We start from the raw sequence: 17,320 nt of genomic DNA, 5'->3' as shown, positions 1-17,320 counted from the left end.
CCTACTTTCAGAAATGCAATGTTAGGAATCCAAAAACGAGGCATGAACAATAAGGCTGATGGTCCAGATCTATATAGCTACAGGACAGCGTCACAATATACACTCAGGAGTCTCCAGGTGACGTCACAGAGCACGGCTACCATGCGCGGTAACTCACCTTATCTTATTCCATCTTGTTTACGACAATGCTCGTATTCTAATCATTGACTTACATTTTTATCTATTCGTTTATTAACTTGTTAATCTTATTCTATTTTATTAACTGGTTTCTTCTTTCTGGTCCTTGAATTTAAAGTCACTGGCCCTTGTGGTGGGCTTGTTCCATCTGAATAGGGTTCGTCCTCTGAATATAATAATAATGTTATTAACAATAACAACTTTGAAGCATAAAACTGGAGGAATTGTTCATAAAACAAAAGAACACAACTGAACAATTTGAACTATTAACGCAGAGCCTAGCAGACGCACGAGAATGAACACGTAGGCCTATGTAGTAGAGAATGAACATATATAGGCCTATGTTATGTGCCAACCTTGATATACCATGAACAGATCTCTCTCTCTCTCTCTTTTCATTTATATTTGCGCCAAATCACTTATCATAAATATCTGATAAAGGTTCTCTCTCTCTCTCTCTCTCTCTCTCTCTCTCTCATGCAGACGTATTACCACAAAGGAAAAAATGAAACACTGGTTTTAAATCTTGAACGGTTTCTTCATTACATCTAAGCCAGATAAGGACTCTTGAGTATTTGCTAAATAAGCACAGAACGTCATCAGATATTTAATGAATCCATCAGCTGATTTTTCCCCCTTTTTGAGCTATTTAGGCTAAAAGTAATTAAACAAGATTTCAAATCTTTAATATCCAACTGGTGATGTTATGATCGTGATAACACTTTTTTGAGATATAACGAGACAGTATTCAAATTTTTAAGTGTAATTGTATAAGTAACTCTGTAAGTCTTTCTCGCCATTAAATATGAGAACAACTGTTATTCATTTCGATGCTAAATTAACCATCTTAAAATTCTGGTGTTGATTTAAGTCTTATTCCATTTTAATATTCAAGATAACTGTCAGTTTTCCAAGGTAATTAGTTGTTTTTATACATTCTAAAGTACATTCATTTAAAATAAGAGTATTCATTAAGTAATAAGGATATATTCACGAAAGTAAGACCTTTTTCTTCAAGGAGGAGGTTAAGATACAATCCGGGTATATATATATATATATATATATATATATTATATAGATATATATATATATATATATATATATATATATATCCGATCGGTCTAATGGCGGGAAAAAAGTGTAACATAATTCGTGGCGCGCTTTTTACCACTTCTCCCGGAAGGTGAATTTACATAATGGCGCAGGTTCCTATCCCACTTTTACAAACGATCTTGTTGTGGCTGGAACCGAAGCTCACGACAAAGTGATGGCGTAATAACCCTGGCAAAACAACAATAACAACAACCACAGCATTTCTGAAATACGAGAGACGAAGGCGCGAAAAAAAGGGGGGTTGCTTGCGTCTAAAACTAAAGATGAGCTTAGCAGTTTTTCGTGATGGCGAAAATTTCGTGTTTTAATCCCTCATTTACTGCAGCTTGGCCTCTTTGGCTGTGGCCTGTATCACAGACATGCTCTGCGAAGCCCACAGCAGAGTGGACAAGGCGAAATAGCCCAAGATGACAGAGTCTACAACCGGTATCGAAGTAATTGGGTAACTCCTGGCGTAGGCAACGTAGCAGGCGCATCGGGCCGCCTCCACCAATGGCGCCCACCACCAGCCGTCGTACATGGCTCCTATGATCCCCACAGACAGCAGGATGAAGAGCAGGAACACCAGAGCCATGAACCAGGAGAAGGTCTGAAAGAGGAAGCCCAAATGAAGGTCTATTTTGTTTCCCTCTAAAGGCTCACTTCCAGCGGAAGAGGCTGGAGACGATTTGCGAATAGGCCTAGGAACTCCACCGGGGCATAGGGAATGTCTTCTATGAAAACCGGAAATTTTAACATCTTCTGGGACCGCTCTGATAAAAGGGGGTTGGGGTTGGGGGATGCACAGGGGGAGAGAAACCCATAGCGAAATGATAATTAAATCATGAGAGCCATCGAGACGTTGGTTAAAGCGACCAGTATAGTACTACGAGTCTCTATATATGTATGCGTTCATTTTTCTCACCCTGATACCCTACCAATATATTAATATATTAAACACCTACTAAGCTTCGGCAAAATGAGGCTTAAGTAGCTAAAAATCTCTTCATTTCAACACATCAAAAGACTTTCTCTCGAAAGTCCAAAATCTAAACCCATAATGGTCATAGTCACTAGACCTACGCAGTTGAAACAGGTCTACGTAATTGAGAAATGACATCTGGAAACATATCAACAGGTTTTTAAATACATATGTATACATAAATACACAACTAATTATACGTTGAGATATAAAATATTTACAAACTAAACGAATAATTTTTTTTAAGTGCAAACTCTAAACACATGAAATCTACTGGTCATAGTCGCTAGACCTATCCAATCACAATAGACATACATTAATGAAAAATTACTTATAAACATATCACAGGATTATAAATGCTTATGTACAGATAAATGGACAATTGAATAACATAAATAGAGACAAAATACGAAATACCAAGCCCCTCTCACCGCAATTTTGGAAATGAAAACGTGTTGCATGACCACAATGGCGCCGAAGTGTACCACCACGTAGATCTCGTGCCACAGAGGAAGCCGCGGGTTATATTTGGGGCGGGGGGCCTTCACGTCAGGAAACGTCGAGGGGTCCCCTAGTCTTGGGGTACCAGGAACCCAACCAGGGCCGTAAAATAGGGCCCTGAGGGTGTCGCCCCAAGTGGGCATGCTGAGAGCTTTCTCGAAAATGGCTCGGAAGTAGAATACCTGAGAGGAAATACAATTATTATTATTATTATTATTATTATTATTATTATTATTATTATTATTACCAAATTAATGAATAATCAAATAGAAATATATGAAAATCATTAATGATCATTATCATCATAACAGAAGACAGCCTTTAAAATGTTCGATAAAGGCTGGTATACTGTGTTGTCTACACATAAAGGTTCGTCCACACTACAATAAAATGTCTTCAACATACTGCATACATGTTGGAAACATGTCAACGACTTGATGAACGAACCTTAGGCGAATTCTGGGTTATAGGTCGTTAAGTAATACTGGTCAGGACGACCTTTAAGTTGTTGATTTGTATACAACATATTTGTGAAGTGTGTGCGATCCTAAATAGGTTTGTACAGTTATTAATGTTGTATTTTGCCAATAACAAATCATCTATTAATGTGTATTTCGAAGCACCAAAGCCAAGTGATCCAGCATTATTCTACCCTCCCTCCCCCCGCAACCAGTGATAGTAAACCTGGAATATACGATCGTACTCCATCTGGAATAGCTATAATTCCGTAATCCTTGTTTCATGTGAAGCATTGTGGTACTAGGAAACGCACAGTAGGACTAGGACCGAGAGAGAGAGAGAGAGAGAGAGAGAGAGAGAGAGAGAGAGAGAGAGAGAGATCATTGTGGTACTAAGAAATGCGCAGCAGAACTAGGACCAAGAGAGAGAGAGAGAGAGAGTCACAGTCGTACGAAACCACACAGCACAATTTTTTTTTCTTTAAGTTCACAGCAGAACTAGGACAGGGAGAGACATATTATTGTGGCACTATGGCATACACACTAGGTAGGACAAAGATAGAGAGAGAGAGAGAGAGAGAGAGAGAGAGAGAGAGAGAGATAATGGTACTAGGTCACGAGCAGTAGCATAACTAGGATTACGAGAGAGAGAGAGAGAGAGAGAGAGAGAGAGAGAGAGAGAGAGAGAGAGAGGATAATGGCCGTCGGCGGGCGATTTCCGAAGCGTAGATAAATCTATCGAGAATGCATTTAGAGGCTGCGTGAGAAGATAAACACCTCCGTAGGGCTTAAATGATGCTTCATTTCCTGTGTACTGAAATGGATTGCTCCGCGGCGCGATTGTTCAAAGTTATTTGGGTGAATTGTACCACCTCGCCCCTGGAGCAAACGCACCAAAAGTTCAGCGTTGTATGTATGTATGTGTGTATATATGAATGTCTGTGTGTATGTATGTATGTATGTACATATATGGGGCATCATTATATAGTGGCCAGAAGCAACTGAAAACCTAGTCAAGTTTGAGTTCTCTCTCTCTCTCTCTCTCTCTCTCTCTCTCTCTTTTACTCTGAAACATAATTGTGGATTTGCATGGAACCAGTGGTTATTCAGCAACGGGACCAACGGCTTTACGTGACTTCCGAACCACGTCGAGAGTGAACTTCTATCACCAGAAATACACATCTCTCACTCCTCAATGGAATGGCCGAAAATCGAACCCGCGACCACCGAGGTGAGAGGCAAACACCAAACCAACCGCGTATGTATGTATGTATTGTGGCACTACGACACACACTAGGACTAGGACTAGAGAGAGAGAGAGAGAGAGAGAGAGATTATGGTACTTTTTTTTTTTGTTTTTTTTTTTTTTTTTTTTTTATCTTTTATTAACAAAAATACAATTATACACCAATAATTTACATTATTTGGATAATTCTGTTATACAAAATCAAATATTAAACTTAAATAACATTTTGTTTCAAAATCAATATAAATCAAAATCAAAACATATAGTTTAGAAATTCTTTGGTTACATACTTGTAAATATTGCTTGTGTATATCTATATTTAATATACATCCTTTGTGCTTCTAATTTATTTTTCAAAAGAACAATTACATTTTGGCAGCTATTGTTATGTTTATAACACATCCACAAACAATACAAATAGCCGGTGATCAACAAAATGGCAGTGTTTTTATCAACAATTGATTTTGCTTCTATATCATAGAATAATAATTTCAAGAAACTTATAATCATTTAGTTTACAGCATTTCTTAAGGACAGAATTAAACCATTTCACTATTATGGTACTAGGACATGCAGCTTATGTTCATGAGTAAAATGTGTCTTGAAATCATTCAAAAGACTAAAGTCTATTTTGGTTTGTATTGTTTGTAATGGATTTTACCACTGAGTATGTACGTACGTATGTATGTATGAATGTATGTATGTATGTTTGTATTTATTTAATTTGATCAAACTCTTTACATGTGTGACGAAGTTAAGAAATTCGTGTGAGACTTGAGATACAACCATTAAATAAACATTGAAAAATTGTGCAACAGTAATAGATATTACATTCAATGAAATGAATAGACACTAAATAGACACTAATTCCCTGCAGTATAAATACGAAAACCATCTTGTATACAAATTTAATACAAGTTACCTGAAGCCAAACAGCATTCAGTGACTGTGGTTGAGAAACGAGACCATAAACAATCTTTTCGTCCTTCCTTTCCGGTTCAAAAGTGCCAAACATCCTGTCCCAGATGATGAGGACACCCGCATAGTTCTTGTCCAGGCACCATTTGTTGGCTCCTGTGAATAACAGAACATTTTTTAATACGGATTTTATGGGTGTGAATACTGCAACAACAAGCCGTGCAGCTTTAAAGGGCACGTGGGCTATATTATACGTAACTCCTGAAAGGCTCGAGAGAATTATTTGCGTAATACTTTTGAAACTGTTCTAGAGCAGCTATAGACCCAACCCACCATGATGCACCCTGTGATGTGAAGGGGTATTAAAGATCCACTCCAGCGGACCGCAGTTCTCGACCACTTCCGTATGGATCCAGAACTGGTAGAGGAGGTTGAAGTGCTGGTGTACCAAGATGGCGGGCAAGGGCACGCCCAGGAGAGCTAGTGGGTTATAGAGCCCGAAGGAGAAGTACCTAGAAAAGGTCGACTGACGAAGCGCCGTGGAAAGGTTGTAGTACTCGGAAGAGTGGTGCGTCTGGTGGCTCCCCCACAGGATATTCACCTCTGGAATGGCGTTTTAGATTATATTATTGTAGCTAGCAAGGGAAAGTTACAAAATAAATAGATAAATACAAATAGATAAGCTTGATTTGCCATTGGTCAAATTTTGAGACGAATATCAAAACCAGTCTTCTGATTCTGTGGTAGTACTACATTTGCAGTCTAACACTAGTACTATGGTACTATGCCTTTGCAAAGTCTAGCTCTTCTACTATAATAACAGTATTAGTAAGCAATTATAAGTGGATACTTTTAAAACTAACCATGAGAGGCCCTGTGGAACCAATAATATCCAAGGTCAACACCCAGGGCCGCCAGAAACCAGGTCACGGGGGAATTCCAGTCGAGGTCAATGAAACGATACTTATTATATATCCAATCGTACCCTATCAACGCCGTGCCTCGAATCGCTGCCCTAAAGAGTAAGTAGGGATTATTGGTAATGAAATTAATAACATTTGTTAATCTTAACATTAGTTAAGTGTCTCTGGTGCTGGACACGATTGTAAATTGATTAAAAAAAAAGTGCTTTGTAACGAGGGAGATGGAAGGAAAGAAACGAATATATATGTTAACAAAAGCTGTGATCTCTCTCTCTCTCTCTCTCTCTCTCTCTCTCTCTCTCTCTCTCTCTCTCTCTCTCTCTTTACAAAGTACCCACTCCAGACCTCTATTGCTCCTTGATATTGCTCCATTCATTTCCCATTTCGCTCCACAAAAGCTCCTGGTAACCTTTCGACTCGATGAGTCAGCCAGCCAGCCAGCAGTGGGCAGACTGCGCTTTTGTTGTTACAAAAGTGCGCCACAGAATTGTCTCTTTACTACGTATGTAAAGATATGCATAATATATAAAAAGAACATTCATCTATTCATACATCTGTCGCGTAAATTGTGCGCTAATGTTGTTTCGCTGTCCTAAGAAAGAAAGGGTTTTGTCATATTCACCCGGTCACTTGGTGAATGACGCCATTACCGATGGAAGTTAGCATATCGTTTGTTATCATGCCGTTTTTGTTCTTCAGTCTGGTAATAATCCACTCCAGGATGAGGAAGGCAATGAATAGTGGGACAGCCTGCAAAATAATAATAATAATAATAATAATAATAATAATAATAATAATAATAATAATAATAATAACTCTATAACTTCTTTGATTTTCTGGTTTAAAATAGGTTACGGGTGACTATGAAAGTAGTAGTTTACGCTATACTGCCTGTGTATATAACTGCATTTGTTTGTTTACAGAATAGAAAGACATGGATTATCAATACCTCTGATTTATAATATTATGCTGAAATTCTCTAAAAATCCATATGGGAAATTAAGCGAGATTTTCCTGACAATTTGAACCTACGCCAATAAGTCGATATTAGAATATGGCTACACCTCAGTATTGCCAAGGTATATAGAATACCTTGAGTATTGTAACACACGGTGGGGAAACTTGAACGTAAATCGACATGAATGTAAGAATTGCTGGTATTACAAACATTAATGTTCGTGAAATAAAACACACTTACCTCATTTGGATAATCAGGAACATCCTCGGCCTTCTCGAAGCTCGTCGTGTTGGGATGAACCAAGTAAAAGAAAGTACCGAGTCTGGCTAGCAGAGATGACGCCATATTGTCTTCTATTGTAACCTCAGATGGTTAATTTTTGGCACTATAAGCGTCACCACACCTTCCAGTTTCCAGGGAGCGCCTTCCGGTTTCCAGATATAGTTTCCCCTAGACCCTTACTGCCTTAGACTCTGTCAAGGAACAAGTGAGTGTTCATATAAATACGAGGCAAAGAAAATATCTACTCTTCCAGTGTACCTACTGCCATTTTGACGGCACAAATATACATTTAAACAGGCATCAACCTCAAGATATTCCATGTTCAAGCCAATTTACTTGATCAAGATGCAGAATTAGATGATGATTTCCTTAATTTGACTTAAAAGAATCAAGCATAGTTTTAAATTATGAAATACGATGTTTTTTTAAATGTAATTCACCAGCTAGCGAGCGACAAAACTCCAATAAAATGTAATTATATATATACGTATATATATATATATATATATATATATATATACTATATATATATAGATAAGATAGATAGATAGATGATAGATAGATAGATAGATAGCTACGTGTCCGTACCAAAGAGCAGCTAGGCTGGAAGAAATCCTAGACTTATAAGTCTACCATCCGTCCACAGTTCAACTTATAGACTGAGCGAGACATGGCCACTTACAGAACGCCAACTCCTGACAGTTTAATTAAACCAACGCTGCTTAGAAGCATCATTGATGACATGCACATTATTGAAATCTCGATATTATAGCGGTTTTTCAGTACGCACTTTATCTGTATATCTGTATTATCAACGTTGTCGGTTATGTAAAGCAACAAATGATACCCACTTTCTTGAAGTCGTTACGAACTGAACGCGTTATTTGTGTTTATCATGAGATTATCATTAAATAGCAAAAGTGTACAAGTAACTTATAGAATTAAACGACAAAAATTAACAAAAAAAAAAAAGCATTAAAGAGTTGTTTTGATATGTAAACAACAGAGCTTCATAGTCTCATTTTTTTAGACTGATCTTTTTATCAGGGAATTAATATAAAAAAACGTCCCTTTAGACAACAAGGCATATTTTATCATCTTATCGCTCGTGATAACTTCAATAAATAACATGATTAGGGATCTTTCCTAGATTAGGGACCCCCAACAAAGTTCGGGGTCATTATTTAATATTTTTGGTGGGGGGGGGGGGGGGGGCGGTTCATTATCTTTATGATATTGACAGTTTTTTGTTTATGTTTTTACGGCAATCCCCAAACGGGGTTGTACTAAACACGCCGCAAAGGTGGATATCTCTCTCTCTCTCTCTCTCTCTCTCTCTCTCTCTCTCTCGAGGTGTCGTGTGTACTGAAACTGATATCTTCTGAAACGACGTGATAACTGTAAAATGCGTAGTACTATGAGTAACCATCAACTCTATTGCAAATACAATATGTCAACAGCAACTTCCGTAGCCAAATGGTACTACAAATACGTCTTTTAGTATTGAGGTCATATTAATAGACAAATATCTATATGAATTTTACTTTGATTAGTCGTAAATTATTCAATTATTTATTACTGTTCAATATTAAACTCACAAATGTCGGGTATTTCAGTAAATGGATTTGGTTTGCTTGAAGTTTTCGTTTAAATAAAAATTATATGAATTACAAAATGCAAACAGCAGTCTACATGCAGAAATACAGGTGGTTAGACTTAAGATAATGCTTTAATCTAACGGTCCCCACACTATATAGCTCATTTCCGTACATATCGGCTGCTATATTGATTATTTTTTGCTATGCTACCATCTTAAATATGATACATTTTTAGATATATCGCTCAAATCGAATGTTAAGTTTAAAAAGTGCAGGTTAGTCTAAGCTACGGACTAGTCACTACACTGTTTTTTTCCATCTATCCATCCGCCAGTGGTGTTTGTGCATGGTAACACTGCGTCCCGGGCTTTAAATAGTATCCTATTTCGAATATTAACGGTGTAATTTGCATACAATAAATTATTAAAACACTTTTCAGTTGCAAATGTACACCCACATACCCTTTTATTTACCTAAAACTTACACATGGCGTAACTATTTAAAGCCCAGGACGCAGTGTTACCATGCGCGAACACCACAGGCGTATGGACAGATAGAAAAAAACAGAGTATAGGCTGTGGTATTGCCGTTAGCGGTATACATCAAGAACATATTCACTTGCAGGCCATAATATAGCTATACAGGGCATTGTTGCCTAACGGACTTAGTCGCTTACCCACAAAGACTGATTGATTGATTTACGGTTACTGAAAGTGGCGTTGTAACATTCCCATAAGGGACATATAACCCCCAAAAAACATACTTTAAGTTGTGATGACTATAGTACCGGTCTTAATCACGTACAAGAAAGGCTGATTGAGTGATTTGTGGTTACTAAAACTAGCGTTGCAACGTTGCCAGAGAGGCCATAGCCACCCGCCCCCCGCCCACCACCGAGTCTATGTTAAGTTGCGATGTCATTAGTACGATGTTAGTAAGTTTAACTGGACTCGTAAACGGTTCAACAGCTGGTTATGTCCCCAGGGTATCCGGTGTACCCCTTGGGGGTATGAGGACCACATGCTGAGGTTATGGGACTTGATCTCTAAATATCTATAACATTTTAATGTGTCAATGTATACATGGGTACATTTTGTAAATAAATAACTTTATAAAACTATAAATGCTTTTGATTCTTTGTATTTTCTATTCCTAGCTATGCATACTTAAAGCATGTATTAAACTAAATATATTAATGCATACCTAAAGTATGTATTAAACTAAGTATATCAAGATACCTATATCGTCAACAAATATGACTTAAGTGGACTTAAGCAAAGGGGGTATGGAACCATATTGGGCAAATCACTGGGGGGGTCTTCCGGAGTCATCAAAAGGTTAGGAACCACTGGTCTAGAGTCTTCTGTCTATTTTAACAGTCTTCAGCGTCTTATCTTTTTGCTTAACCACCTTCCATCCTGCCTGAACAAATCAGCCCCACGTCGAATACAACCATACATAGTTTACAATCCGGTTCCAGTGGTCTTTGTATGCAAGGGCTTTTTCCACCTTACTTGATACAATATAATAGGTACTTTCTTTTGGTCTTTATCATTGCTTGAGGTAGAACAGAGCATTAAAGAAAAACAGGATGGGCTCTGTCAAGCGTGTTTTGCCGAAAATATATTCACATTATGCTTTCTATCTTTTCCTAAGCTTTAAATAGAAAGGAATACAGAGTATACCCGAATCTTGATGTTACAAGAGAGACCATAATACTCTCATCGGATAAAATTCTGAAAGTAATTCTGTTAAAATTGTAAAATATTATATATTTTCTCTAATAAAAGATTTTTAAAAAAATCTTGAAGGGAAACGTTAAAACAAGTATAATGTTTATATTACATTTATGTTGTTTTCCATTGGTATATTCACAAAAACGGCCGTATCAGAGCCTTAAACACATTCATTTTCACTTGCAAATAACTTTATTTCTGCTGCTTTCATAACTAATATAAACGTCCAACAACAACAATAAAATAAGACAATACAGCTCAATCCAAAACCACTTTGCTATAGGATCACTGAAGTTCATAGTAACACTTAGAAGATATTCTTATAGTCACTGTAACTTGGAACTCTTGGCTGTCGCCTGTATCACTGACAGGCTCTGTGACGTCCAGACCAGAGTGGACAGGGCGAAGTACGCCAGAATAGCAGAGTCTAGCAGTGGGATGGAAGTTACAGGATAATTCTTGGCGTAGGCTACGTACGAAGCACAGCGGACAGCTTCGACCAAAGGCGCCCACCACCACCCGTCGTACATGGCGCCGATGATTCCCACAGAGACCAGGATGAAGAAGATGAAGACCAAGACCGTGTACCAAGCGAAAGTCTGGAATGAAAGGGAGAGATGTTGTTATAAACATACAAATACCATACATACAGCCTTTTGCTCATGCTTTTGTTTTTGTGTTTGAGCTCTTTTAAGCCTTATGTTTGTTTTTGTTTTGGTGTGTACAATTTTTTTCTATTGTTTTTACGTTCATCCTCCAAGGGTATGGTACTAAACACGGCACCCATTTTGCAGGTAAACCGAAAGTTACCGAACCATATAGATGCGATAATAATCTTCAGTTAGTTTTACCCTGTTGTTTATACGCAAAACTAATAATTTTCATATATATTATACATATAATGACTAATGTATGTAAAAAAAAATGAAGATGATGGTATTTCATCTTTTTTAGAAAATCATTTGGAACATACAGTGTCCCATTTGATTGAAGTAAATGACAAAAATAAGTGTATACGCATACTGCATATCATCTGCATTAATTTTTGTCAAAAGTGGAACTTCCATCTTTCAAACCAATGGCGTAACCGACAAAGTAGTACTACTGAGCAGCATTAGACTTAAGTCCCTTATTTTAGAAAACTAATTATGCTATATAAATCAACTGATCCCGGTTCTAGACTTGGACCGTCTCTACTCACCTGTACAGAATTTGTAAATCTGTATATTTCTGTATATCCTAATAACTGTAAACAGAAACAGAAATCACAAAATAAATAAATAAAGTGCCACTTACAGCATACTGTGCCACGAAAACTTGCTGCATGACCATTATGGCGACGAAATGCACCACCACGTATATTTCGTGCCACAGAGGAAGCTGGGGATCATATTTGGGGCGGGGGGCCTTCACGTCAGGAAACGTCGAGGGGTCCCCTAGTCGTGGGGTACCAGGAACCCAACCAGGGCCGTAACAGAGGGCCCTGAGGGTGTCGCCCCAAGTGGGCATGCTGAGAGCTTTCTCGAAGATGGCCCGGAAGTAGAATATCTGAGAAGTAACGCAAGTTTTGAAAACGTTAGACTAATATGATGGCCCCTTGCTATATGGACTCTTAACCTCTCTATTGATTATTTACTGCAAACCTTCAAGAACACGAATTCGAGTCCTATCATTGACTTATGATTTGGAGAAGATGAGAATCACTACTTAATTCTCGTCCTTGACATTTCTACGTTGATAGTGATATCAAAGCACAAAGTTGCATGTAAATTCAGCCATTTCTATCTATCTTCATATTTCTATAAAGCTACTATACTTCCTGTAACGTGAATATAAATGGTATCTACCTGAAGATAGAGCACATTAAATGTCTGTGGTTGAGTTACGAGTCCATAAGCAATCTTTTCGTCTTTCCTTTCCGGTTCAAATGTACCGAAGATTCTGTCCCAGATGATGAGAACTCCCGCGTAGTTTTTGTCAAGACACCATTTGTTGGCCCCTGTAAACAACAAAAAATGCCAACTAATTACTTCTGAAAGAATGTCAATTTTGATGTGTAAGAGAGAGAAATTCCCTAATTCTGTGGCGGAATCCACAACACACAAATGAAGGGGTTATACACTCACCATGGTGTACTCTGTGATGCGACGGGGTGTTCAGGATCCACTCCAGAGGCCCACAGTCCTTCACCAGTTCCGTGTGTATCCAGAACTGGTATATCAGATTGAACTGCTGGTGGACTAACATGGCAGGCAACGGAACGCCCAAAAGGGCCAGCGGGTGGTAAAAACCGAAAGAAAAGTACCTCTGGAAGATGGACTGCCTGAGCGCCGTGGATAAATTGTAATCCTCGGAGGAATGGTGGACTTGGTGAGCTCCCCAGATGATGTTCACCTCTGGAAGCAAAGAAATAGTGACAGTCACGTCTGACTTACATATTTAGCTCAAGTTATGAGTCCTCTGATCTCCGGACAGTTATATTAGTCTACTGGGTGTCCATGAGAGTTTTTAAAAGAACGGAACCACAAAACACTAACCGTGGGCTGCCCTGTGAAACCAGTAGTACCCAAAGTCAATGCCCAGAGCAGCCAGCCACCAAACAGCAGGAGAATCCCAGGCGAGGTCAATGAGGCGATGTTGATATAACCAGTCGTAGCCTATTAGAGTTGTGCCTCTAATCACAAATCTGTTAAAAATGAAGAAAAATAATAAAAATAATATCTCTCTCTCTCTCTCTCTTCTCTCTCTCTCTCTCTCTCTCTCGTGTATGTGTGTGAAGAAAATATTATTGCAAAAAACGGTGTTAAACAAGAACCAACTTCTTCTACCTCTCTCTCTCTCTCTCTCTCTCTCTCTCTCTCTCTCTCTCTCTCAAAGTCACTCCACTCCGTCCGCTGTCCTCTTTTATTGCCCCATTCACTGGCCACTTCACATCACAAAAGCACGAGAGTATCATTTTAACAGCGCAACTCCAAATCTTCTTCTTCTCAAAAATTACGGGCATATGCATCATAGACGCACATCCCTGAATGTAACACGTTACAAGGATTAGGATGTCTCAAAGACTTGTTAGTCCATCCTAAGAGGAGACATCGTGTGCTCACTTATATCTCCAGGAGTAGGTTTTACTGTTCATTCACGGTGTCCTCCTAATGATTATGTCTAGCTTTCTTTTGAACTCTTCCACACCGTTGCTGTTTACGACTTCTGGTGGCAGCTTATTCCATGTGTCACATATCTACATAAGCATGATTACTATGTAGGTATATATACCTCATACAAAGAGAGAGAGAGAGAGAAAGAATTCTCGCAGAAGCTCAGAATAAACCCGCTCTGTTTAGACCGATGTGGTGGATACGTTAACCATGCGTCTTGTAAACGTCTCTCTCTCTCTCTCTCTCTCTCTCTCTCTCTCTCTCTCTCTCTCTCTCTCTCTCTCTCTCTCTCTCTTTGTGGTAAAATACTGCCCTTTCCTTTCATTATCCATCACGGAAATTATGAGCACGGTCTGAATTGAGATTAGAACTGTCTCGTCAGCATGAAGAATATAACATATCCCTTACCACGTGAGATCAACATGAGTTCATACAGAGAGAGAGAGAGGCGTCATTGTCAATATACGTGTGCTCCAATTCCACACACACGCACGCGAGTTTGAACTCGGTGTTTGCAGTCGACAAGATATCATTATCTAATAAAAAAAAGCACTACGCGTCAAACCTCTCCTTCAAAGCACTCTCTCTCTCTCTCTCTCTCTCTCTCTCTCTCTCTCTCTCTCTCTCTCTCTCTCTCTCTCTCTCTCTCTCTCACGAAACTTAATCTATTACCCGACGGATTCGTAAAGAACGCCGTGTCCAACTGAAGTGAGCACGTCATTTGTTCTCATGTTCTTCTTCTTGTTTTTCGCTCTCATTACGATCCATTCCAGGATGAGGAAGGCGATGAAGAGGGGAACTGCCTGCAGAATAGATTTAATAATAATAATAATAAGCTTTATGTTCGAAAATATTTGGAAACTAAGCCAAATTTAGCTTTTTTTAATCATTAGAAATATTCCTGCATTTTATCCTTTATCAATCTTTAAAAAAAAGAAAAAAAAAATTCTAGCTTGAATATTGTTGATGTACCATTTATAAGTACTGGGTTAATAGTGAGAAAAAACTAATAAAACTTTAAAAAAACACGAACAAATTATAGTGACATCTGAACATCTGTAGCTTACGGATGAACTTAATTTCATTGCGATTTATTTCTTTGTAATGAAAACGTACGGCAACTTGGAAACGCGTAGGTCTACGAAATGTCTAAAAAAAGGTCACCATGGGTCTAAAAAACAGGTCGCAATAGGTCTAAAAATAGGCTTATCCAGCCTTACGAAAGAGCCATCCTATACTACTCACCTCATTTGTGTAATTGGGAACTTCTTCAACAGTTCGAAAGGTCGTCGAGTTCGGGTGAACGACGTAAAAGAAGGTTCCTAACCTCGCCAGCAAAGATGGCGCCATTGTTCCCAACGACGAAAATGTCTCGATCGGTTTAACCCCTGAAAAAAAAACTAGAAGAATATATATACGTATGTATATATATATATATATATATATCTATATATATATAATATATATATATATATATATATATATATGTGTGTGTGTGTGTGTGTGTATATATATCTATATATATATATATATATATATATATAGATATATATATATATATATATATATATATATATATATATATATATATATATACAATCATTTTTACAGTAGTGGTTGTAAAGCCATGAAGGAACATAGAAAAAAAGAAAATAATTAAAAGCAGATGTTCTTCTGAACTAAAGGAATCTTAACAATGAACTCTAAGAACCTTCACAACGCACTAAACTAACTACGTGAACTATTACATCGAACGAAAGGAATTTCAACAACGACATCAGCCAACGAGAAAATTATAACGTTGGAACAAAGGAATAGACGTAAAAGTCTCAAGGACACGTACACGATCAGGACGAACGCAAATCCTCGGTACTGTGTCCTATTACAGTCTCACTGTGAACGGGCGGCGTGAAACGTTAACAAATGTGAAGAAGAAGAAGATGACCAACAATAAAAAATATTAATTTCTATGTTCACCACAACAATAACGAAAATAGTGCTAATATCACATTACGAACTGAGTAAATTACTAGAGTGTAATAATTGATTTCGATAGTTCCATTATTCAAGCGTTGGTTCCCCATCATAAAGGACTGATAATACGACCCAGATTCAAAAGTTATAATCAGATAACTTTTTAATATGAGTTTTTGGGGTCCCGCAGATGGTCCATGATCCGGCCAAAATATTCACGAATTATTCAGAATATGACCATCGAGCGAAAAACTCGTGGACATTATCGAAGTGTAATGTTAATTGTTGCCGTCACTCGTCTTCCTAAAAAAAAATAAAAAATATAACGTTTGTTTCTGCGTAACAGCGTTCAGCCTTGCTTAATATACACATGGTACCAACCTAACGTTTTCACTGTCCACTGTCAGACTAAGACTGACAGTTTTCATTCCCAAGAGCGTCAGCTCCCAGCCACTAGAATGCTGCTGATAGATAGCGACAACTGATGACGGAATATGTGTGTATTTGAGTGCGTACGTGTGTACTTTTTCGTGTGCGTGTGTATGTGTTTTGAATGACGTAGAACTTCAAATTTCGCCTAAACTTCAGAGTAATGTTTTGGTAACAAATTCTATTTATTTGTGCAAATATGTATAGTGCTCTTTCACGTGAAACCTCCATCGTGTTCATGAGTTCAATTATATAAGCCTTTTTCTCGCATATGCAAAAGAAGAAGAAGAAAAACTTAATAAGCACATCATTTCCTAATAGTATGTAACAGAATTCTCATGAATTCTCTCTCAGATCTGCATAGTTCTCATTGGTCACTGGAGAGTAGTCTAATCTAGGTTCGAGAGTTTATCACAAAAGTAAAAACTATAGATTAAGGAAATCAAGATATGGATGCTTGATTTCAAAAGGAAGATTACGAACGAATCATTACCACTCAGCAAAAGATGTTTACCCTCAACTCCGATAATAACTAAAATCAGGATCTTAGGCCTAGTACATTACCCAGTGAGAGAGAGAGAGAGAGAGAGAGAGAGAGAGAGAGAGAGAGAGAGAGAGAGAGAGAGAGAGAGACCATTCCATGTGTACAGTAAGATGTGAAACGAAGCTAACATCGTTAGTTATACAGAAAAAACCCCACTATAGACTTATAAAAGAAGACATGAAAGAGACAGTTAGCTCCAATCATATGACAGTCTATTTGAGAGAGCCCCCCCCCCCCTCTCTCTCTCTCTCTCCTCTCCCTTCTCGTCTCTCTCTCTTCTTCTCTCTCTCTCTCTCTCTCTCTCTCGATATAAGGAAAGACAAAAACAAACTACTGCGCTACCTTTC

The 17,320-nt window shown here is 38.1% G+C and overlaps 2 protein-coding genes across 3 annotated transcripts; both read right to left on the bottom strand.

Moving 5' to 3' along the window:
* Nucleotides 1-1,251: 1,251 nt before the first annotated feature.
* On the bottom strand, nt 1,252-8,274 carry LOC135225594 (alkylglycerol monooxygenase-like). Its single transcript, XM_064264882.1, has 8 exons — nt 8,126-8,274; nt 7,496-7,728; nt 6,920-7,047; nt 6,238-6,389; nt 5,708-5,977; nt 5,379-5,530; nt 2,683-2,934; nt 1,252-1,879 (listed from the first exon to the last, which is right to left on the bottom strand). Exons 2-8 carry the CDS (start codon nt 7,598-7,600, stop codon nt 1,607-1,609), a joined length of 1,332 nt encoding a protein of 443 aa, XP_064120952.1. The 5' UTR covers nt 7,601-7,728; nt 8,126-8,274; the 3' UTR covers nt 1,252-1,606.
* A 2,691-nt stretch (nt 8,275-10,965) lies between these two features.
* Nucleotides 10,966-16,516, bottom strand: LOC135225593 (alkylglycerol monooxygenase-like). Of its 2 annotated transcripts, none has more exons than XM_064264880.1 (8): nt 16,382-16,516; nt 15,272-15,414; nt 14,699-14,829; nt 13,409-13,557; nt 12,998-13,267; nt 12,719-12,870; nt 12,168-12,419; nt 10,966-11,470 (listed from the first exon to the last, which is right to left on the bottom strand). In XM_064264880.1, exons 2-8 carry the CDS (start codon nt 15,374-15,376, stop codon nt 11,198-11,200), a joined length of 1,332 nt encoding a protein of 443 aa, XP_064120950.1. In that variant the 5' UTR covers nt 15,377-15,414; nt 16,382-16,516; the 3' UTR covers nt 10,966-11,197. The 2 variants fall into 2 exon arrangements, with proteins under 2 accessions (XP_064120950.1, XP_064120951.1); XM_064264881.1 differs by having other exon boundaries at nt 15,272-15,427; nt 16,382-16,444.
* Nucleotides 16,517-17,320: the final 804 nt, after the last annotated feature.

Source organism: Macrobrachium nipponense, chromosome 13 (genome assembly GCF_015104395.2).
Source record: "Macrobrachium nipponense isolate FS-2020 chromosome 13, ASM1510439v2, whole genome shotgun sequence".
Classification (NCBI taxonomy): Eukaryota; Metazoa; Arthropoda; class Malacostraca; order Decapoda; family Palaemonidae; genus Macrobrachium; species Macrobrachium nipponense.
Note: the sequence above shows the minus strand (reverse complement) of the source record. Positions and strands in the feature narration are given on the sequence as shown.